Genomic DNA, 24965 nt, shown 5'->3' with positions numbered 1-24965 from the left:
ATTATTATATAGGAATGTATGAACTTAAAGATGTTATTGTGAATTAGAATCCTCAGTAGTTAAATTTGATTCTTTCAAATTGCATTATGATGCAACAGATTAGCATTCAGACTGACTTCCTTCCTTGGTGGGAGGTAGTACTTCATACAACTGAGAAAGTATAATTGTTAAACTCAGTAAATAGCACACACTTAGAAAAATTTTAATGACATATATATTTAATAATAGATAAGATCTTGTGATTCCTAGCTAGCTGCTTAGAGCTATTGACTAGATCTCTGATTAACATTAAATACTGGTGGTTCTGCACTGACTGTGGTACTAAGTTGCCATTGGCATTGGATAAGTGGGTTGGGAGGGAATGCTTAATTAAGTAACTCCAAATTTAATTACTCTTTTGCTTTTCTTTTGTATACACGTAGAAAATTCAAGCAAAATTGGATTAGCTAATAAAGATAGAAAAAATCGACCTATGCAGCAAGAAGATGAATATCGAATTCAAATGGAATTGAACCGATATTATTTGAGGAAAGATTCCCTCTCTGCCGGCGTGTCCTCAGAGCAAAGCTTTTATGAGACAGAAACGGCTCGTACACCTTCTAGCCGGGGTAAGCAACTCAAAAAAGTTGACTCTAGATTGATAACATTATCATCATAGAGCAGAGTACATTTAACTGTGGCTGCCATAAAATGGAGTTTAGTAATGAGAAAACCAACGGTCTACACTTTAAGAAGGTTTAAATTTATAAGTTGATCGAACCACAGCTTGACAGTGACTGGCACACAAGTGATGCAGTTTCCTTTTTTGATTGTGTAGTCTTGTTTTGTAAAACATGATTTATTCTAAGGAAAGTCAATTAAAAATGTGGGTTTACGCAAAAGATAAAATGGGAATAATTGTTCATTTTGTCAAATTATGTGCTTACATAATGATTTACAGTAGATTCCTTTAAACAGAAACCTTTGTCCATTGATCTTTCTGTCAATTATATGTAAATAAACAACAACATAATCTTTACCCAGTTTACTTTGCATTTATAGGTGTGTCTTAATGTGTAAGCACTAATACAAATCAATTTAAATAATAAGAATCAATTTCAATATGGAATGTTGACCTAAGTAAAAAATTAAAATCTATTCAAGAAATTTTGGCCATAACAAACTTCATTTGCCTGAAGGTAAAACAATTTGCAGGAAGAAGTAAAACATAAATAGAATTCTAAATAAAATATTCAACTCTTTTTTTTTTTTTTCCGAGAAATAGCTGTATCCATGACACCAGAGATTAAAAGATACTATTTGAAAATCATATGACACTTAATGACATTACATTATACCATATGAAGCAGCATATCATATGTTTTTTTAAAAAGTTCACCAATGGGCTAGCTTAACGTTTTGTTAATCTATGTTCAGCTGAGTTTTTCTATGACATTAATATCTTGAATGCAAAGAAATGACCCCATTGGAAGTAACATAAAATTTAGAACATCACCATATCTCAGATAATCTGAGGGAACAATAGAACATTAATATATATGAAGATCTTATTTAAAGATGTGAATTGGTGGAATTATAATAAAACTGACAAAGTTTAATTCTCTCTAGAAGAAGAAGTTTTCTTCTCCATGGCTGATATGGACATGTCGCACAGTCTCTCTTCTCTTCCACCCCTTGGGGAACCCCCAAATATGGACCTTGAGTTATCATTAACTAGTACATATACAAACACCCCAGCAGGATCTCCATTAAGTACTACTGTGGTAAAGTATTTAATTTTTTGTTCTGTTCTTTAACAAGTTATTTCTAAAATTTTATACCTTATTCATATGCTTAAAAAAATTATACTATAGCTTCAGCCAACATGGGGAGACTTCCTTGATCATCATAAAGAACAGCCAGTAAGAGGATCAGCGTTACCCTCCAACCTAGTTCACCCAGCATCTTTACAAAAGACTGGTACGTAAAAAAAAAAAAAGAAAAACAGACATTTGTTGATAGTTTCCACTGGAATCTGAAAATAATTATTAAAAAAATATGCTACTCTACTGATTCTTTTCTCTTTCTTCATAAATATTTTTTTGGTGTAGACCTTTTAACAAAGTCTAGAAAGAAAATGAGGCACTGTTGAACAATTCACTATGAAATGTTTTAGAACAGTTGCCTATTTATTGTATTAAATAATTTAGTAAAAAGTACACCCTAAGTTTCATATTATTATTATAATTTAGGAGTCTCAATCAACTGGTCTAATTTTTGTTTCTCTGTTTACACATCCCTTAAAAGAGAACCTCAGGTTTCCTTTCTGCAAATTTTAATTGAAATAGACACAGGATTAAAGGAAAATTTGATGAGCAGCTTCTAGTTAATCTCTGACTTATTCCAGTACAGTTTTATTAATTCAAAAGCTTTGTTTGTATTGTAGCAGGGTTTTTTTTGTACTTCACATATCAAGGATCTCGTGTATCAAATGTAGAAAGATTACAGTTTATTATTTTCCTTTTTTAATATCACTGAAACTATTGTGTGATCATATGTTTTGAAGACTAAAATCTCAAGTTTTAAAACTAACACATTTGATATAATGGATTGTTTAAGTATTAACTTTTCTGAATATAATCTTAACACATGTATTTCAGCTCTTCCCTCTAGGTCTGTTTCAGTGGATGAATCCAGGCCTGAACTTATTTTTAGAGTAGCTGTGGGAACGTTTTCAGTCTCTGTGCTTCACATTGATCCTTTATCTCCACCTGAATCATCATTGAATGTTAATCCATTGACACCAATGGCGATAGCTTTCTTTACTTGTATAGAAAAAATTGATCCAGCACAATTTTCAACAGAAGATTTTAAGTCTTTTCGAGCAGTATTTGCAGAAGCTTGCTCACATGATCACCTTAGGTAAACTCTTACATTTGTTTATAATTCTTGAAAAAGAACCAGATGTGAATTTTTTCATTTATCTATTGACCTCTCTCCATTTGTTTTCCTAATTCACATTTGATTTGTAAATGAGTGGAATGAGTGAGGATTTCTTGAGATACTGTAAGATTTTTACCATAGACTCCCATTTAGGTTATTTGGCATGTGAAATATACAGATGTAAGATCTATTTGTTTGGAGATGTCTAAGTTATCTTTAGCTCCCTGAGGTGCTCTTCTCAGGTTTCTTTGACCACATTTTGCCATCATTCTCCACTGACACCATTATGATCATAAAAATAGTTCTTACTGTCACTGGCTTAGCAGAGATGGCAGTGGTGGTGAGAGTAGATGGACTAGTGAGAAGGGACTCGAAAGTGATTCCTGTGCCACTAACCACTGGGTGGGAAATGATAACTGAGGCTCATCATGAGCTTGGATGCTACATTTTCAACTTCTGCTTAAAAAAAAAAAACTATTCAAATAGCCACCTGTCTTTCCATAGGTTGAGTCCTAATAGATTAGGAGATAGCTCAATTTTTACATATGTGTAATATTGTTAGCATGCAACTACTATTTTAACTTGAAAGTAGCCTGTAAATTGTCCTATCATATATAATGACTTAGGGACATTTATTAATATTTTTAGAAAACACTTTGGGCTTTTGTTTTATCTTTAACTATTTTAAGTATTAAAATTAATAGGTTAGGACCATAATATTTATAATAAAACTGCAAAAGTGTTTTTTTTTTCTTCCCATTTTGGACAGTTTCAAATATCTGCCAGTAGGAAATATAATAAAAGCAACAAAAGCTAGAGGTAGGCCTTCATTTGCGTTTTACTGACTATAAAGTTTTCAAAATACTGCATGATCCTTCTAGATATTTTTAAGAACTATGTGCATATGTTTTCCAGATTTGAAAGATTTTTTTCACTGCAGTGTAAATTTTACAATGTAGAAGAGGGAAGGACAGTGTTGGGGGAAAAAATCCTGGATAATTTCCTATCAACAGATATGATTTTTTATCTTACATCAGGGAACAGGGAATTTGAAGCAATCTTTCTGGTTAATATCCTTAAGAATATTAGTTATTACTAACTGTTTGAACTTGGCAGCACAGGTAGGCATTAATAGCTCTACAGTATTCTTTGACACATCATTTAATCTAGAATTCTACAGAAACTCTCAAATGCTGCATTTTTTATGACAGATTTATAGGCACCGGCATCAAAGTGTCCTATGAACAAAGACAAAGATCAGCGTCCCGATATTTCAGTACTGATATGTCCATTGGGCAAATGGAACTTCTGGAATGCTTGTTTCCGACTGATTCTCATTCTGTTCCTCCTCACTATACAGAGGTAAATGCTGATACTTTTCCTTTAGGGTTATTCTTTACATCTGTCTTGCTTTTTAAGAATTGTGTGCACAGCAGTGATTTTCTTAAAAAGGCATAGGAAATTGTATCAGCAGAAGTTTATTGTGTGTGTTTACATTTGTGTTTTGTGGAAACAGATTTTTTTTTTTTTTGGAAACAGATTTTTAAGTGTGATATTCAAGGCCACTGTTGGAATGTGTTACATTTTTAGAGTTGACTTGTTCTAGAGTCAGACAGGTTTATGACAAATGATTTAATTTCACTCATTTTGCAAGAACGCTTAATTTTAGAAGAATTCTATTATTCAACAAATACTATTGAATGCCTACTATGTGCTAAGCACTGTGCAAGATAAGTGGAATATCTTGTGCTCATTTATTATTAATCTGATTTTTTTCCCCTGTCCTTAAAAGCATGTCCTAGAGAAACTTTTAAAAGCTATCAAAGTAGCATTTTTATTGCTTTTACCTTGTCCTGGTGACTTATTTTCAATGTGTTTTATTTGAACACTTGCATACACTTTGCAAATGTGATGCTGAAGATTGCAGAAGCTCACTAGTTTGTGTAAGAGTCATATTGCTAGTAAGCGATAGAACTGAAGCTTAAACCAGCTTTTCCAACTTCAAAAAACTCTCCCCACTACTATATTATCTGCTCTGTTAATTCTTCTTAATATTGTACGTTTAAGTGATCTTCCTTTTTGTTTAAGCTTTTGATGTTCCATTCCAAAGAACGAACTGATTCTCACCTCCCTGTGTGTCTTCAGCTTCATTATAAGCATTCTGAGAATAAAGGACCTCAGGTAAGAGATCTTTTTGTGTGCTTACCACTGGTAAATTTTCATTTGATGTCTATTGTATCATAATCACAAGGATTTAATTTTATGGAATTATCAGTGATCATATTAATTCTTTCCTTTTCTCTTTTTTTTTTAAGGGTAGTCAAGCAAGACTTAGTTCCGTTCCTCAGAAGGCAGAATTACAGGTTAAGTTAAATCCAGTGTTTTGTGAGCTGGATATCAGTATTGTGGACAGGTTAAATTCCTTGCTTCAACCGCAGAAACTCACTACAGTGGAGATGATGGCATCACATATGTATACATCATATAATAAGCATATTAGTTTGGTAAGTATTTCAAAAGTTGCAAATACTCATCGTAATTATAACTAGCTAATAGACTTATTGAGATGATTTCTGAGTTAAGTAGTCTTAATAGATTTTGTTATTAAAATAGCATTATATGTAATAATGAAAAAATGGAAGCAGCTTTTATGTCGAGGTAGTAGAATAGCTGAATGAGTTGTGATCATGTACTGAATGGGATTTTATGCTGCCTCTTTAAATGATGGTTACGAAGAGGGTATAGCAACAGGAAGAAGACTCCTAAAGAAATATGAGGTGAAAAAAGTAGAATACACATAAACTTCTATTATAAATGTGTAAGTAAGATCATATAGAAAAAGACTGAATGGAAATGTATACCATTCGGGAGCATCGATTACAATAGAATAGTAGAATTAGATTTCCTTTTCTGTGTTTATCTGAGTTTTATAAACTGTGACTATAATATCTTCACAAAACTTCATTTGTTCACGCCTATAGTGAACCAATGAATCTCCTATAAAAGGTAGCCCATATCATGTAGGATATACTCTTGGAAATGGGAGCGTCATTTGTCATACGGTGTTACTGAGCATCACATTGTGTCACTTTTACTTAGATCTGGTGCCTGGTGTCTTTTCTAAGCAAAGCAAGTAAGTCAGATTTGCAAGATGTCTGTTAGGAATTTTAGGAGTATGCACAAATAGAGACAACTTTGGCTAAAAGGAAAAGATAGTTTTCTGTGTATTGCCTCTCCCTTAATTATCAGTGGGTATTCACATTAAATCAAGATTCTTTGACTTTTCTTGCCAACAGTTGCTAGTTATTTTAAGTTCTGTGGGTTAGTGTCTGTATTTGCTGTTAGCGATAGATACATTGGGATAATGATTTAATCTCAAGCAATTAAAAAATTTTTTTAATTGAAGTATTATTGCTTTATGGTATTATGTTGGTTTCTACCATACGACAGCGTAAATCAGCCATAAATATGCATATGTCCCCTCCTTCTTGAACCTCCCTCTCACCCGCTCCTAAACTTCTAGGTGGTCGTAGAGCACAGGGTGAGTTTCCTGTATTATACTTGCCACTAGCTCTCTGTGTCACATATAGTAATGTACATGTTTCAGTGCTACTCTCTTGAGCAAATTTTGCTGAGAGTGGAGATTAATATGTGAAAGTCATAATAGGGAAGAGAAAGAATCAGATCCGGTTTTAGTATAAAAGCAGAACTTTCTAATCTAGGCTGTCAGAGACTGATCCATGAAATTGAGGAGTGTTATCATCTACACTGTACTCTGGACTAAAGCTTTACAAATTGTAATTCATTGCAGAGAAAAAAATATGAATAGACTTTTATCTGAAAGGCATGTACTTTGATTGTTTTATTATAATGTGGCTTTAAGTCAATGTTGCATGCATGTTTTGGCTTCTAAGGGTCATCTGATGGGGTCATATCCTTGAGTTAGATGGGAGCTCAGAGTGAGTCATTTAGGGAATATTTATTTCAAACCTTTGATGTGCCAGGCTTGGACTTAGTTCTGGAAATACAAGGATGAATCAGGAATGGGCCTTTGCATTTGGCATAATTCACCTGATTTTACATTGGAGTCTTTGAAATAGCATATTGGTGGGGAAATCCTTCAGATTGAATGCTTGGTTCTATAGTGATTTTTAATCATACTGAGTTTTTTGATAAGCTAATTTACACATTGCCCCTTTTTTAGTCTGTAGTAAAATATTATATACATCTAAAACACCTGAGTCTTCACTTTGGTTCATTTCTTTATATGAGGGTGTAACTTTTGCCAATAATTCTGACTTTTTTGGTAGCTGTTGCATTATAAATTTCATTACACTAAAGTAATATAGTAATATTAATTGTATTTTAATGCATTAACCTAAATGAGGAAATAGTGATTGTATACATCGTAATGTTAAATGCCAGTGTCATTTGTGTTCATTTGCTTAATTTAACATTTTGGCATATTTTTGATGTTTTTGTATTTCAGCACAAAGCTTTCACTGAAGTATTTCTAGATGACTCACATAATCCTGCAAACTGCCGGGTATCAGTACAAGTTGCCACACCAGCATTAAACCTTTCTGTTCGCTTCCCAATACCTGATCTTCGGTCAGATCAAGAGAGAGGACCATGGTTTAAGAAGTCACTTCAGAAGGAGATTCTTCATTTAGCATTCACAGATCTAGAGTTTAAAACTGAATTCCTAGGAGGATCAACCCCTGAACAAGTTAAATTGGAGCTTACATTTAGAGAACTAGTTGGTAAGATTGACCGTGTCTATAAAAGAGTCAGAATAAAAACAATTGCTACTGAAACTTAAAGTAAGAAGTATATAGTGAAAGTGAAGTCGCTCAGTCGTGTCTGACTCTTTGCGACCCTATGGACTGTAACCTGTCAGGCTCCTCTGTCCATGGGATTTTCCAGGCAGTAGCACCGGAGTGGATGGCCATTTCCTTCTCCAAAGAAATATATGACAGTCCCTAAATATAATAAAATTAAAGGACATATGTTAGAAAACAAGAGTAATGCCTGTTTTCCATTATTGTATACAAATATGATATAGGTCACTTTTTAAAAAGAAACTGCAGTGCATGAGAATTTATTCACTTTGTGAGTAATAGTGCTTTAGCTTACTTTTAAAAAGGACTTATTTATTTTTGGCTGTGCTGGGTCTTCATGGCTGCATGGGCTTTTCTCTAGTTGCGACAGGCAGGGGCTGCCCTCTAATTGTGGTGCACACACAGGCTTCTCATTGTGATTGCTCCTCTTGTTACGGAGCACAGGCTCTAGGTGCGTGAGCTTCAGCAGTTGCGGCACACGGGCTCCGTAGTTATGGTGCACGGACTTAAGTTGCTCCAATAGCCTACCTTTCAGTACCACCTACCACTTTCTTGTTGTAGGGTTAATAGTAGTCAAAATTTTTAGACTGTCACTCTGTATTTGCTATGTGCTGAACACTGCACACACCTGATCTTGTTTCCTTTAATCATCATAGTTACAGGAGGCTTGTTATTTCCAATTATTTTTATCATATGTGAGGAATCTGCCTATTTCTTAAGAGGTACCTCCCAAGGTCAGTGTAGTAAATGGCACAGTCAAGATTCAAACCCAAGTCTCATTCTAGAGCTTGAACTTTGAACCATCATACCAATCTCCAGTAAGTTTTCTTTGTGTAGTCTGTTCTAAGTTTTCCCATATTACTTTGCTTTTGTCAGCTAGTGAAGACAATATATGGACTTGGAGTGACCCAAGTCTCTGGAAGATCCTGACATATTCTGTGGTTCCTAAACAGTCTGTCCTCTGCCCGTCCCCTCCCCATGTCTGCCACCCCAACCCTCTCAGCCTCCGCCACGACATCCTCCTGCCACCTCACCCCCTTCTGTTCTGCTCGCCTCCTTGTCTGTAGGCTACAGTTTTCCTTCCCTTGTTCTGTCTGAGTTTTACATATCTTTCAGTTCAGTTCAGTCAAGTCGCTCAGTCGTGTCCAACTCTTTGCGACCCCATGAATTGCAGCACGTCAGGCCTCCCTGTCCATCACCAACTTCCAGAGTTCACTCAGACTCACGTCCATCGAGTCAGTGATGCCATCCCGCCATCTCATCCTCTGTCATCCCCTTCTCCTCCTGCCCCCAATCCCATCTAGCATCAGAGTCTTTTCCAATGAGTCAACTCTTCGCATGAGGTGGCCAAAGTACTGGAGCTTCAGCTTTAGCATCATTCCTTCCAAAGAAATCCCCATCTTCTTCAGAATGGACTGGTTGGATCTCCTTGCAGTCCAAGGGACTCTCAAGAGTCTTCTCCAACACCACAGTTGAAAAGCATCAATTCTTTGGCGCTCAGCCTTCTTCACAGTCCAACTGTCACATCCATATATGATCACTGGAAAAACCATAGCCTTGACTAGACGGACCTTCGTTGGCAAAGTAATGTCTCTGCTTTTGAATATGCTATCTAGGTAGGAGTAAGCGTCTTTTAATTTCATGGCTGCAGTCACCATCTGCAGTGATTCTGGAGCCCAAAAAAGTAAAGTCTGACACTTTCCACTGTTTCCCCATCTATTTCCCATGAAGTGATGGGACCAGATGCCATGATCTTCGTTTTCTGAATGTTGAGCTTTAAGCCAACTTTTTCACTCTCCTCTTTCACTTCCATCAAGAGGCTTTTTAGTTCTTCTTCACTTTCTGCCATAAGGGTGGTATCATCTGCATATCTGAGGTTATTGTTATTTCTCCTGGCAGTCTTGATTCCAGCTTGTGCTTCTTCCAGCCCAGTGTTTCTCATGATGTACTCTGCATAGAAGTTAAATAAGCAGGGTAGTGACTGTTGCCAATTATCATCTCATGAAAAGACCTTTAAGGGGTATCTAGAATCTTCCCTTATCTTTTAGTGATAAAAACCTCATTGTTCTGGTGGAAAGTCATTCTTTGTAAAATGGAATGAAAAAGCATATATGAGGTTATTGTGAAGAGGTAATTCTTAAACAATGCTTGTCAAAATAAACATTTAGAAATGTAGTTGTTATCTCTGCATTCCTAGATTAACGGCATGAACTTTTATGTAGAATGATCATAAGTGGCACTCAGTAAGTGGCAATTGCTATATTTAATATGTTATGATTATGCACCTTACACCATTGGTTAACCATCGGTGCATAAGAATTTGAGTTTGTACAGAATATAGCATCTTTAATTGATCTGCTCATCCTGTCTCCTCGTGTGTACATGTGCAGCAGAAATGAATACATGTTGTTGAACTTATTGCTGCACCATGTCCCTGATTTAGAGGATTTGTGCTCCTCTAAGGAAGCAAGTGTCTTTTCTCTTAATGTGGGAGAAGAAATGCATTTCCATTAATCAGTCTTGTTTTACTAGGGTCATTCCAGGAAGATAAAGGAGAACCATCTATTAAGTTTTTCCATGTGGCTAGTGGAGGAGATGGAGATACAACGTCATCAGATGACTTTGACTGGCCGCGGTGAGTAAGCCAGTGTATATGATACATGCATTTAATGAGACTTCCCTTTTAAAAATAAATTACTGTAGCTTTTTTGACTGACATTTTGGCCATAAATTTAAGCTAAAAGTATCCAGCCTTGATGAGAGAACCCAGAGGAAAATGGAAAAATTAAAAATATGTTAGTGAATACTACTTTATCAGAGGTGAGTGTGAGAAAACTGACTGAGATGGACATACATAATATGTTCTCTGGCCTCAGGTTACCTAGCCTAATTAGATGGACAAAAGAAACATTAACCATTTAAAAAATAGTTCATTTTTATAAAGGGCTTTAGTAGAAGAGAAATTACACAGCACCATTTGGTTAATTGTCAGATGAATTTTGTAGTCAGCGGTTGTTTCAGGAAAGTGTTTTCATATCTGGGGAGCTTTTGCAAAACACTGATTCTTGGGCCCCACCTTGAGATTCTGAGATAGAGCCTGTGTATCAGTATAGTTTAAAAATTATACCAGGTGATATGTTCATAGCAGTACTATTCAAAGTAGCCAAGACATGGAAACAGCCTCAATGTGCGTAGACATGTGAATGGATTAAAAAAGATGTGCCACCTGTATACCGTCGACCACTCAATAAAAAAGAATGAAATGATGCCCTTTGCAGCAACATGGATGGAACTAGAGATCAGATACTAAGGGGAAGTAAGTCAGAAAGAGAGAGACATGTCATATAGTATCACTTAGATGTGGCATCTGAAATAGGACACAGATGGACTTACCTAGGATGCAGGATAGACTCACAGGGAACAGTCTCGTCGCTGTCAAGGGGGAAGGGGATACGGGCGGAATGGAATGGGAGCTTGGGATTAGCAGATTCTGTTATCTATCGAATGGATAAACAACAAGGCCCTACAGTATAGCACAGGGAACTATGTTCAGTATCCTATGATAACCATAATGGAAAGAATATACAAGAATGCATGTACATGTATAACTGAATTGCTTTGATGTACAGCAGAAATTAACATAACATTGTAAATCAACTCTACTTCAGTGGGAAAAAAGTACACCTGGTGATTCCAGTGTGCAGTTGGATTTAGAGAACTACTGCTTCAGGATTTCTGAGGCAGGAGAAATGATTTTTTAAAATTAAATTAGCCTGATAGTGGGCTTCCCCAGTGGTTCAGCGGTGAAGAGTCCACCGGCAGTGCAGGAGCTGCTGGAGATACAGGTTCGATCCCTGGGTCGGGAAGATACCCTGGAGAGGGACATAGCAACCCACTCCAGTATTCTTGCCTGGAGCATCCCATGGACAGAGGAGCCTGGCGGGCTACAGTCCGTGGGATTGAAGAGACTCAGACATGACTGAACTGACTTAGCAGGAAGGCAGCAGCAGGAATGATCCTTTATTATACTGAAAACTGAGTATGTAAATAAAGAAAACTGAGTCTATGAGTAAAAAATTACGGTGATCGTGGGACTCACCTGGCAGTCCAGTGGTTAGGACTCTGCACTTCCACTGCAGGGGATGCAGATTTAGTTCCTGGTTGGGAAATTAAAGATCCCACAAGTCACATGGTGCAGCCAAAAACAAACAAAACAAACAGTTGTGATCGTTCCTGTGCCATTTTCCTACCTGCCGCCTTCTACACCCCCACGCCCTGTGTGTGCGACCTGGCAGACTCCTAGGACAGGCATGTCAGTGCATGGCTGGTAACGACCAGGAGTTTTCATCATGAATGAATCTCCTTCAGTTAGCTAGTCTGAAAGCACAGTTCACATTAGGATATCTATAAATTAGGAAGCAGTTGTTTTATACCTAGTAGCAACTGGCACCGCCTTCTTAGGAAAACCAAGGAAACTGCTGTAGACGCAGCAGAGCTGTCTTGTCTGAGAGTGCCGTGCCTCGTGGCACGGGCCGGCGCAGTGCGAAGGAGACCACAGAGCCTTGTGCTAGTGACGTGCCGCAGCGGGTAGGAAAGGACTGGCCTTATCTGGACAGAAGCGCCTGTCTTCCAAAACTGTTAGCTCCTGGTGTTTGGGGTTTGTAGCTGTAATACAGAACACCCCCAATAACACTAGCTTTTTATTACTGAAATTCCTAAAGGGGAAGATTACTCTTGTTATTGCAGTTCTAAAATACTCCCCAGCCAATCTCTCCTTTTTCCATTTGAGCAGTTTATATAACATGAGGTTTCTTAGGTATGCGAGTTTTCCACAATATCCAAACAGCTGGCATGTAGGATTTAGTTTAATGATAATAAATAGAATTCTAAGGTAGATGTGCTAGTTGTTAATGAAATTTTTAAAAAATTTTATTGATTTATAGTTGATTTATAATAGTGTGTTGATTTCTGGTGTACAGGAAAGTGATTCAGTTATACACACACACACACACATATTCTTTATCATATTCTTTTCCATTGCAATTTATTACATTGAATATAGTTGCCCTTGCTATAAGTAGGAGCTTGATGTTTATCTGTTTTATATATATTAGTGTGTATCTGCTAATCCTAAATTCTTCATTTATCTCTCCCCCAACCTCCTTACCCCTTTGGTAACTATAACTTTGTTAATGAAATTTTGAATATCCCTTTTATTCCCAAAAGATAAGTGTTTCTGGTTATCCAAGTGTGAAATGTTAATGCCTTTCTTTTATTTGCTTATTTCATCAATTCCACTTTTAAGATTACAGGAGTGGGTTACATTCGACATAATCAAACTTTACGCCTGTCATTAATGATTTAATCAGTGGCCTTTGTGTTGGTTGTACACAAGTTAGTTTTGCAGTTTACACTTAGATCTTGCTTTTTAAAATCCTCTTCGCTGTCAGAATTGTACTGAAAGTGAACCCACCAGCCATGCATTCCATTTTGGAGAGAATAGCAGCTGAGGAGGAAGAGGAAAGTGACGGCCACTATCAGGAGGAAGAGGAGGGAGGAGCTCATTCCCTGAAGGATGTCTGTGATCTGAGAAGGCCAGCCCCATCTCCCTTCTCTTCCCGTAGAGTAATGTTTGAAAATGAACAGGTAAAGTAAAAGTATGAGCAAGCAACAACAAATTTGCCCTCTGTCAGATAGCCATGGTTTTAGTGCTTTATTTTTTAAATACTTTGTATACGGTTTTTTGCTAGATTTTTAGCTCCAAAATTGAATAATACATGCTTTTTTTTCCCCCTTGGTTAAAAGTTATATGCTTATTTATTTGCTCACTTACCACTTCATATGGGTAGGATAAGCAGATATTATTACTCTTTTAAATATAAAATGGTTATTTGATGCTTTTTTTTTTTTTCCACTAAACTGTTGTGTTCTAGATGGTGATGCCAGGAGACCCTGTAGAAATGACAGAGTTTCAGAATAAAGCAATCAGCAATTCTCACTATGTGCTGGAACTTACATTACCCAATATTCATATAACACTGCCTAATAAAAGCTTTTATGAGAAGCTTTATAATAGGTGAGTTACACATATCTGCTTAAATCTCTGGGGTTGAGCTTTCCTGTCTCTCTGCCACCCCACCTCCCTGGTTCCCTCTTCCCTCTTCCTTTTCCTGTTTCAGTGTTGTCAACTCTTGCAGCGCACGGTGTATGGTGTTGACTGTAGAGCCAGCACTGTGTGGTGGGCTATTGTCACAGTAGCGTCTCCTAAGCAGTGTGTCTGGTAACAGGGTTTCTTGTGTGTGAAGCACTTACTCCCTGCACCCTAGGTCGCCTGGTTGCCCTCTGTCCCCTTACCACAGGGTACTGAGAAAATGCCTCTGTGCACAGTGATAGGACAACGCACTGAGGCCTCTACAAGTTATGGCTGCCATTTTATAGGTGAGGAAACGGAGCTCATGAGGGACTAGGTAAATTATCCAAGTTCTTCAGGGTCTATGATCTTTCTACTCTAGAAGGCCATTTATTTCAAAATACTTGCTTGGTATATATGTTTCAGGGTATTTAAATATGGTAAATTTAAGTTTTTATACACAAGTTATAAGTTAGAGCTTCTAATTCTAACCAGTCCTTTGAACTGCAAGGAGGTCAAACCAGTCCATCCTAAAGGAAATCAGTCCTGAATGTTCATTGGAAGGACTGATGCTGAAGCTGAAACTCCAATACTTCGGCCACCTGACAGGAAGAACTGACTCATTGGAAAAGACTCTGATGCGGGAAAGATTGAAGGCAGGAGGAGAAGGGGACGACAGAGGACGAGATAGTTGGATGGCATCACCGACTCAATGGACATGAGTTTCAGCAAGTTCCAGGAGTTGGTGATGGACTGGGAAGGCTGGAATGCTGCAGCCCATGGGGTCGCAAAGAGTCGGACACGACTGAGCGACTGAACTGAACTGACAGTGATGTGAAAAGAGTTGGAAGATACTTGGATAGAGGGCCAAGTGACACTGGTGTAGAATCAGAGTCCTAGAATCTTTGTACAAGAATTGTCCCTCCTGAGAGTTTAAAAAAAAAACACACATACACATCTTGTTAGAAACTCTTAACTTACAACTTGTGTATAAAAACTTAAATTTACCATATTTAAATACCTTGAAACATATATACCAAGCAAGTGTTTTGAAATAAATGGCCTTCTAGAGTAGAAAGATCACAGATGAAGATCTTGGACAGTTTACCTAGTCCCCGCGAGCTCCATTTCCTCACCTGTAAAATGGCAGTGATACTTGTACAGGCCTCAGAGGCTGGTTTGCAGCATTAAATGGTATAACGTTTGGAAAGTTTTGAGAACAGTGCCTGGCAAAGAGTAAACACTCAGTAGTGCTCTATTATTGTCATCATTCCCCTCCACTCTGGCATAGTGGAAAGGTGGCCATGTGGATTTCTAGAAAAAATGATGTCCTTAGTGTCTGTTATTGTAGCTTCCCACAGGTAAACAAGTTGTCCAAATTTTTGTTAATCTTCAGAAACTGCAGACTGTTGTTTCTGCTATAGATTTGCGTGTTTGTGTACTCAGTCACTCAGTTGTGTTCAACTCTTTGTGACCCCATGGACTGTAGCCTGCCAGGCTCTTCTGTCCATGGGATTTCCCAGGCAAGAATACTGGAGTGGGCTGCTGTTTCCTCCTCCAGTGAATTGTCCCAGTCCAGGGATCGAACCTTCATCTCTGGTGTCTCCTGCGTTGGCAAGTGGATTCTCTACCATTGTGCTACCAAGGAAGCCTGCTGTAGATTTACTTAGTGCCAAATAGGATTTGGATTTATACATGATCTAAAGTTTGGAAACCACTGATCTCTAGATCACTCCCCTTGTTTTTTGGCTGAGGAATGTCTACCAAACTAACTAATGTGCAAGGCTAAGACTGAGCAAAATGAAACAATTAATGCAAGGTCCAGCCCAGAGGTCAGAGGCGTTCATCCGCTTCTGCCTCCTTCTGCATTGATTGAGCAGGTTAAATTGGGACATCAAAATTGTAATACACACCTGAAACATTGCATTTACAAGTATTTGTTCATTTACCACTTCTTTTAAAATATAGGCCCAGGCCTTTTTTGATTATGAGCCACTGGTTAGAATTTGTTTGCTTGATGTGTACCCAAGGCTTTGGCTACAGCTATCAGTTTCAATTTCTTTAAAGTAGAGTGAAAAAATAGTTTCAAGCCAGTCTGAGTGCAGAATCCTTTCAGGTTTTTAAGATGTTTTCCCTTCATTCTGTATGCTTAAAAGTCATCAGTTAGCACAGTATTGAATTAAACTGCTTACAATTGCATGTAGCTGGCATGAGCGGATCTGGGGCCAAATGCAGTGGACCCAAGGTGACTCACAGGAATATAGTAATCGGTGACTGGACGAGGCATACAGCACGGCTCTGGGAGCAGACGTTCTTAGGTGGGCTGGGGAGCTGCCCACCAGCAGCAGACAGGTAGCGTCTGGGGGGCCTGTCGGTCCGGCAGGTGGGGTGGTAAATCGGGAAGCTGGAGATCACCTGTTCATCTGGGGAGCTGGTTAGGTAGGGTTGCTTACGAGAGCTTCTGTTCTCTCACTCTGCTCACTTCTCTGTCTCCCAGGCCCCTAGGGTTGTATAAATACTGCAGTCTTCCCACCCTCTGGATCATAGAAATCACGTATCTCCGTTACTCAGAGTATGAATTCTTTGCCCTTCATTTGGCTTTGTATTTACATTTTTTTATGTTAAAAATTTTCAGACATTCTCAAACTTATAGGAATGTTGCAGGTACAGTATAAAGAGATTTTTATCCCCTCAACCATTTGACAGTAGGTTGCTGAGTTTCTGTCCCTTCAGCCTTGAGCAGTTGAATGTGTATTTCTCACAAACAGGGACATTATTCTACCTAACCATAGTTCAGCCGTCAGAATGAGAAAATTAATATTATACATTAACATCTAACTCTCAGACCCCATTAACATTTTGTTAAATGTCTCAGTAATGCCCTTTACTATATATAAAATTTAAAAATATCTTTCTGAGCAGGAATTATAACCGACTCTGCCTTTACTGCACACATTTAAAGTAATGGTTTATTCCTTTAGTCTTGGAGTAGAAAATGGCAACCCTCTCCAGTGTTCTTGCCTGGAAAATCCCATGAACAGAGGAGCCTGGTGGGCTGCAGTCCATGAGGTCATAGGGTTGGACATGACTGAGTGACTGAGCGTGCCCTTTAGTGCTTTAATTCTTCTTAGAAAGATAGTCTTAGATACAGAAAGATTTTTTTTTCTCCTATGTCAAAAGTCCTTTAGAATAGAATACAAAAAATTCTCTACCTAGTTTATTAAATCAGATATTTACTGAGCCTTCATTATGTTTCAGGCTCATAGCCACAAAACCACGGTGATATCTCTAAATATCTTAAATGTTTCCTTTCTTGATTTAAAGCATCATCTTATGTATTAATGGTGTCAAGACTGTGTTTAGACCAAAATGTAAAATCATGAAAACAGTAAAATCATATGAAGCTTAGGTTTGCAGGCCTCATACTACAAACTCCAGGTTTTATTTCAAGTAATAATTTCTCTTTAACCTATAGCTGTAGGGAATAAGGCAAAGGAAAGTTTCCTGAGGAAATTCTTCATTTTATACTTTCACTGTTTCTTCATATAGGAGTTTAGACTAAGACCTGGATTTAGATACTTGTTTCTTTGTCCTGTGAGTAGTGTGCCCAAGAGATGAGGAGCCACATGAGTACTGAACAGATGTGGGCATCGCTGTCTGTGTGTCTGAGATGAGACATGCTTCTGCCCTGAGTGTCTGGTGCTTTTTACCCAGTGATGCTTCCAAAAAGAGCCCTAATGGGTGGGGATTGCAGTTTATGGAGAGTGACAGTACTCAGTCCTGGCTTATACTTTCTAGGGCCTCAAAAGCTCAGGAGTTGGCCCAGGAAGTTCCTAGACCAGTGGCTTCTTACAGGAAGGGGCCAGGGTTGCGTCATCGCTTGTCACCTTGAGTGGTATTCACAGCTAGGCTTTACGATGAGCCTGTGCTTTTGGCAGTCCTTCCATGTGAGTCATCCGCTGGTCCTCCCTTCAAGCCTTCAGTGCCTGCTGTGTCACAGCCACCGTGCTCGGCACGTGTAAAGATGACTGAGGCACAAAGTCCTCTCTCTGAGGGGCTACAGCCTAGGGAAGGGAAACAAGAAAATAGAGTATTCTAGGTGCAGTGACTACTGCATTATGCCTGTGAAGGATACTCAGTGGGTCCAGGCCTAACAAAAATCTCTGTAAAGGGCATTGTAAAGTCTCGGTTTTCATGACAACATGGAGGTGAGTGGTGGGGCTGGGGATATCTGAGAAATGACAAATATCTCTTTCAAAAAGTGGGATGTGATGTTAGCCTGGCTGGACATGTATCACCCCAGCAGTTATCAGTATTAACTTGGCTGTTCCATGAGTTAGAAGATTTTCCTCTCTTTATTCCCTGTTCTATATGCTTCTTCATCTCATACAAATTTCCCAGTGAAGCTGTGCTTTCTGCTGAAGAAAGAAAAAGCAGATATCCCTAGAGACCATGAGGAATGGAAAGAACTGAGCAGGGAGCTGGACGTAATCTGGGCTCTGGTCCCGGCTCTCCCACTAATGAGCTTTGTGACCTTGGGCAGGTCACTTAACCTTTATGAGGCAGTTTCTTCAAGTGTAAAATGAAAATAATTCTCCCTTGGCTGTCCCACAGGATTGAGGCTGTAGTTTACAGAGTGTTTGCATATACATGAACAGTCTTCCTTTTGTTATTTATGTGTTTTTATTTTTAATAAACCTCCTTTAAATGCGTTCAAATGTATGTAATTTGATCTGTATTAACACTGGTGAAACTAGGCAGATAGCTAACTAGGTATGTAATTGTACAGCTTCCTTTCTCAACTGCCCTGAAAAGTATATCAATTATTTTTCCATTGAAAGAAATTTCATTTCACCCTTTAGAAAAATTGCTATTCATGTGACTTCTTAAAGGAGTATCCTGTGGTTTGCCTTTAGTTGAAGTAGGAGTTATGTATTTATTTTTCAACTTTTGTCTTTATAGGATCTTTAATGATTTGCTGCTATGGGAACCAACAGCTCCTTCACCAGTAGAGACATTTGAAAATATTTCGTATGGTATTGGGCTTTCAGTAGCCAGTCAGCTGATAAATACCTTCAGCAAGGATAGTTTTAGTCCATTTAAATCTACAGTTCACTATGGTAATATATTTTAGATTTCTTCTGAATTAGAATGCCTGGTTTACCAGTAAACAAAGTAGTAATCTTTTAAATTGATGGATTTAAAAATGTTTGTTTGGTGTTCCCCATTTATAACAATATTTTATTATATCTTTTACTGACTTATAGTATTTTCCCACTTCTGTTTATTAATAATGTTATTAATTAAATGTTATATTTATAGTGATAGTATATACACTGTCTGAAGTTCAGTGGTAGAGAAAAACATAGGAGGTACATTTTTATTATCATACCTGATTCTTTGTAAAAATAGGTAAAATGAATATTCTTGTGATAATGTTCAAGTTTGAATGCCCTTTTATTTTAATAAGCTGTTAGAACAGCTGTAATTGTGCCGTTTATTTCTCATAGATGAGGAAAGTGGATCTGAGGAGGAGACTTTGCAGTATTTTTCTACTGTTGATCCCAATTATCGTTCTCGTAGGAAAAAAAAACTAGACTCCCAGAACAAGAACTCACAGAGTTTTCTCTCAGTTCTTCTGAGTATTAATCATGGGTTAATTGCAGTGTTTACAGATGTAAAGGTAAGGATTTACAAAGTGATTTTTCAAGTGCATCTCATTTTAAAACTGCCATGATACACTCAGTCAGTCATTGAGGTGGTTTGAGGTTGTTTCAGTGAGTGATAGCCGTCAGTTTTCTGAGGCGGGCCATGATGACAGCAGCTTTGGAAATTTAGCTTTCATGGCAGATCAAAAGATAAACATTATATGAACCTTCTTTTGGAAAACATGCCAGTTGCACTCTTGAAGTGGTAACAGTAATTTACCTGTTGTAAAGGAGTATGCAGGACGGGATCATTTGGCCGAAGAGGCCTGTGACAGAGCATTTTTCATACCGCCACGTTGCATGGTTCAGGAGCCCGACAGCTTTGCCGCAGTGGGGAGATCCTCCTGACCCGAATCAAGAAGGAGCATCTCGAGGGCTGTTCCTACTTTTTTGCACTTAACTAATGGCTTCTCTGTGTTTTCTGATCTTATTAGCAAGATGATGGAGATCTGTTGGAAAACAAGCATGGTGAATTCTGGTTCGAGTTCAGCAGCGGCTCGTTGTTTTGTGTGACCAAGTATGAAGGCTTCGACGACAAGCACTACGTGTGCCTTCACTGCAGCAGCTTCAGTCTCTACCACAAAGGTAGGGCAGGTGTGCAGTAGGTATGCTTTGTTCACTGCTGGCTAGACACGTTTAAATCTTGCTTGATACAAAATGTACTGAGAACAGAAATTGATATTAGTAATTATTTTCCATGGGGTGTTCTGTTCCACTGGCAAACTAATAATTATTGTAAATTAAAAGTTGGTTTTTATGTTCTTTTTTTTTTACAATGACTTTATTGAGATATAATTCACATTCCATGTAATTCACCCATTGAAAGTATACATTTCAATGGTTTTTAGTATTTCATAGAGTTGTGTAACCATTATCATAGTCAACTTGAGAACATTTTCATCACCCCCAAAAGAAAGTCAGCGGTAAACCCCCAAAGTCCTGCAGTCCCCTCTAGCCTTAAGAAGTGTTAGTCACTCAGTCATGTCTGATGCTGTGTGACCCTATGAACCGTAGCCCTCCAGGCTCCTCTGTCAATGGGATTCTCCAGGCAAGAAATCCCTCTGTCAATGAGATTCTCCAGACATTCCCTTCTCCAGGGGATCTTTCCGACTCAGGGATCGAACTTGGGTTGCCTCAATTGCATGCAGATTCTTTACTGTTTGAGCCACCAGGAAAGCCAGCCTTAAGAAACCACTCATTTATTGTCAGTCTCCAGGGATTTGCATATTCTGGCTGTTTCATGTAATTGCAATCCTACAATAGAAGATTTTTTGTGATTGGCTTCTTGGCATGATGTTTTCAAGGTTAATCCAGATGTACCCGTGTTTCATTCCTTTTTACTGCCGAGGAATAGCCCATTTTATGGATAGACCATATCTTATTATACACTGATCAGTTGATTATTTTCTCTCAAGTGGTATTTCCTTTTGGTAGTACATGCAGAATATACTGGTCTTTCAGCACATTCCTTGTGTTACTTCATGAATAGAAGTGGGATACTTGCACCTTCTTAATGTTTATCAGATTTCCCAATTTAAATGTAACTTCCTTGACATTTCAAATCTCAATTTTTTGTTTGTCACTTATTCCAACATTAGTAGAGAAGAATGAATTATTAATGCCAAGCTAGTTCTTGGTCTTTTTGCCTCCAGGATTATGTTATGTTCAGTGGAAGAACATGGATTTTTGTTTGGGTTACAGAAGTTTGTGAGTTAATTTCATGTAATCATTCTGTTATATTGTCCTCTCATTGTGGATATAGGCATAGTGGATGGAGCAGTTCCTTCTACAGAAACACGACTGCCTAGTTCAACCCGCCCACATTGGTTAGAACCTACTATTTATTCCTCTGAAGAAGATGGCCTCAGTCGAGCTTCTTCAGATGGTGTTGGAGGAGACACTTTGAATATGCTGTCTGTTGCAGTTAAAATAGTGTCTGATAAATCAGAGTCCAATACAAAGGTGTGTATTTTATACTTTTATACCATTAAATACTTGTTCCTGATTTGGTTCACTTCAGTTTAGTTGCTCAGTCATGTCTGACTCTTTGCAACCCCATGGACTGCAGCACCCCAGACTTCCCTGTCCATCACAACTTGCAGAGCTTGCTCAAACTCATGTCCATTGAGTCAGTGATGCCATCCAACCATCTCATTCTCTGTTTCCCCTTTTCCTCCTGCCCTCAATCCTTCTCAGCATCAGGGTCTTTTCCAATGAGTTAGTTCTTCACATCAGGTGGTCAGAGTATTGGAGCCTCAGCTTCAGCATCAGTCCTTCCAATGAACATTCAGGACTCCTTTAGGATGATCTCCTTTAGGATGGACTGGTTTAATCTGTTTGCAGTCCAAGGGACTCTGAAGAGTGTTCTCCAACACTACAGTTCAAAAGCATCAATTCTCAGCTCTCAGCTGATTCAATTACTAGCTAATAAAAATGATTGCATAAGTACAAGATATTTGTTTTCTTAGAAAAGCTTTTCAAGTTTTGAACTAGAAGGTCATGTAGGTGATAAACATACCTTTTTGTGTTGTTCTGTGTAGGAGTTTCTCATTGCTGTAGGGCTAAAAGGAGCTACTCTCCAGCACAGAATGCTTCCTTCTGGGCTTAGCTGGCATGAGCAGGTAAGAGAGCTGGGACGTATGTATTGATTTATTTTTTACTGTTAGTATGTACTGCACATACTGAAGAGTTCACGAATCATAAATGTTCAGTGCTCATTGAATTTTCATGAAGTAAATACTCCTATATAAACATTGCCTCTTATGTTAGAAAATAGGACATTATCACCACCCCAGAATGTAATTGATTTTTTACCTTAATGTTTGGTTCTTAAACATCTCGAAGACAGAGTTATCTTCTGTCATTAAAAGGAAGGGACCAATACAGTGTCTGTCATAGGGGAAAATAAATGATGTGTTGACTTGCACTTATAACTGTGTGTTCTTTTTTTTCCTTTTTAAATAACCATATATTCAAGTATCATAGTTTCAGAATTATTCCTTAGGCCAACAACATACATTGAGGCATTTATAAGGATTTATGTGATAAATTTCCAATGTAATAACTGTATTTGGTTAATTATATTTTTTCAGAGGAAACTTTGGGTAAAGTTCACTCTTCTTTACATGAGAATAAAAACTGTGCTCTATGTAATTCTTGTTCATTTTTCTTAGAAACCTTTTCTTTGCTCTTGGAAAATAAGTTGTTTTAAACTTAAATGCTTTAAGAAACATCCTGAAACATAAAGTGTATACAGAGAGGGGGTAGAGAGATGGTTAGTCTGCTGGCTGTTGGTAAGAGAGAGATTCAGCCTAACCTTTTTATTTAGATAGAAATATAGGAGGATAAATGGTGGTGAGAGGATTGGTTTTCAGACTGAGCTGGGTATAAATGAAAGGGAAAAGAACTTCTCCCAACAATGGGTTTATAGAAAACCAGAAGGAGAGTTTTAAACAGACTTTAGGCAAATTTGTTTGTTTGTTTATTTGTTTTCAAAAAAATTATTCCAAGCAAAATCATGTTGATGGTAGATTATACATACTTTTGTTAGTTTCATAGGAGATGATTTTTCCAAGATCCTCGTAGCAGTGTGATTGTTAGATGAATCTCTTCATTTCAAATCCTAGTTTTGCAAATACTTTTTGTAAATTGCTTCAAATGATGATTTTTTTCCCTAACATTATGATTTTCACTAAATGGTTGATTTTTTTATAAGCTATTTTATTTCATGTTGGTATTAAGGATATCATATCAAAACTCTTTTTTTCTTCTAAAGCAGGGCATTTTATATTTTTGTGATTATAGATTTTATACTTCTTGAATATTGCTGATGAACCTGTTCTGGGATACAATCCTCCAACTTCATTTACCACCTTTCATGTTCATCTCTGGAGCTGTGCACTTGATTATAGGTGAGTTCATACGTGGAGCAAAATAAAGTTTTACTCTTTAAGATATGTCCTAAGTTTTGAAAAAAGTATTCAGTAGAGCTAAGGTTCAAAATGCTCTTTAAAGGAGGGTTCTTTTGTTGTGACAGACTAATGTTCTCTTGTTTCTGTGTCCTATTAGGCCTCTTTATTTGCCAATCCGATCCCTTCTTACTGTTGAAACATTCAGCGTTTCAAGTAGTGTCGCCTTGGATAAATCATCTTCAACTCTCAGGTACCTTGTAAACCTCACTGTCTACTGAATGCAGCCGTTCAACACATACTAATAGAGTAATGAAAGTCTCAATTGTTTGTTAAAAGCAACATTCTTTTACTGTTAGTCATGTTCCTTTATCTAAGTTTTCCATTTTTCTTTCTCAGGTGATTTGTCATATCTCTTTAGTTTGTTACTGTGTTTCATTTTTTAGGGCAAAAATTAACTCTTGAGATTGTTAGTTTACTTTTTAAAACATTTATGTATAAACTTCCTATAATACTTGATGCACTTTATTTTCCTAATTTAAACTTTGTGATTTGGTCATCTGTTAAAACTGCTAAAAATTTAAAACTAATTTGAGCAGATGTTTAATCTCAGTCACACCATTTAAATATGTGTTACTCATAAACAGTGAGTTTTAAAGAAAATGTTCAATGACATTTATAAGTTAGATTCTTCATATGACTTTGATAACATTTATATGAGATAGAATGGTACAAGTACGTGATCATGCAGCTTATATTTGAGGTTAGTTTTTTAGGTCTTGATTTTACCTTTTTTTCCCCCCAGAATAATTTTGGATGAAGCTGCTTTACACCTGTCTGACAAGTGTAATACTGTTACTATAAATTTGAATAGAGGTAAGAGTTAAAAAAAACAGCATCTAGGATAGATGAATGTAGTTTTATTTTTTGTATCTCAATATTTTTAAAATATTTTAACTCTGAAATAATGCCGTGAAATTAAAAGATGCTTGCTCCTTGGAAGAAAAGTTATGACCAACCTAGACAGCATATTAAAAAGCAGAGACATTACTTTGCCAACAAAGGTCCATCTAGTCAAGGCTGTGGTTTTCCCAGTAGTCATGTATGGATGTGAGAGTTGGATTGTAAAGAAAGCTGCGTACCGAAGAATTAATGCTTTTGAACTGTGGTGTTGAAGAAGACTCTTGAGAGTCCCTTGGACAGCAAGGAGATCCAACCAGTCCATCCTAAAGGAGATCAGTCCTGAGTGTTCATTGGAAGGACTGATGCTGAAGCTGAAACTCCAATACTACGGCCACCCGATGTGAAGAACTGACTCGTTTGAAAAGACCCTGATGCTGGGAAAGATTGAAGGTGGGAGGAGAAGGGGACGACAGAGGATGAGATGGTTGGATGGCATCACCGACTCAATGGACATGAGTTTGAGGAAACTCCAAGAGTTCGTGATGGACAGGGA

At 37.7% G+C, this 24965-nt stretch overlaps 1 protein-coding gene across 2 annotated transcripts in view; it reads left to right on the top strand.

Annotated features, from left to right (window-relative positions):
- The window catches only part of ATG2B (autophagy related 2B), a 76766-nt gene that overhangs the window by 21928 nt on the left and 29873 nt on the right, over positions 1–24965 (top strand). For both annotated transcript variants that reach the window (XM_018066141.1, XM_005695367.3), the window contains exons 8-26: positions 423–608; positions 1609–1763; positions 1854–1959; positions 2640–2901; positions 4134–4284; positions 5011–5103; positions 5238–5426; positions 7412–7685; positions 10296–10398; positions 13214–13409; positions 13697–13839; positions 18856–19013; positions 19404–19576; positions 20036–20186; positions 21364–21563; positions 22142–22222; positions 23406–23512; positions 23670–23762; positions 24315–24385. In XM_018066141.1, the coding sequence (XP_017921630.1) occupies positions 423–608; positions 1609–1763; positions 1854–1959; positions 2640–2901; positions 4134–4284; positions 5011–5103; positions 5238–5426; positions 7412–7685; positions 10296–10398; positions 13214–13409; positions 13697–13839; positions 18856–19013; positions 19404–19576; positions 20036–20186; positions 21364–21563; positions 22142–22222; positions 23406–23512; positions 23670–23762; positions 24315–24385 (2892 nt within the window). The remainder of the gene's footprint in view (positions 1–422; positions 609–1608; positions 1764–1853; positions 1960–2639; positions 2902–4133; positions 4285–5010; positions 5104–5237; positions 5427–7411; positions 7686–10295; positions 10399–13213; positions 13410–13696; positions 13840–18855; positions 19014–19403; positions 19577–20035; positions 20187–21363; positions 21564–22141; positions 22223–23405; positions 23513–23669; positions 23763–24314; positions 24386–24965) is intronic.

This window comes from Capra hircus, chromosome 21 (genome assembly GCF_001704415.2).
Source record: "Capra hircus breed San Clemente chromosome 21, ASM170441v1, whole genome shotgun sequence".
Lineage (NCBI taxonomy): Eukaryota > Metazoa > Chordata > Mammalia > Artiodactyla > Bovidae > Capra > Capra hircus.
This window is presented reverse-complemented; position numbering and strand designations above follow the sequence as displayed.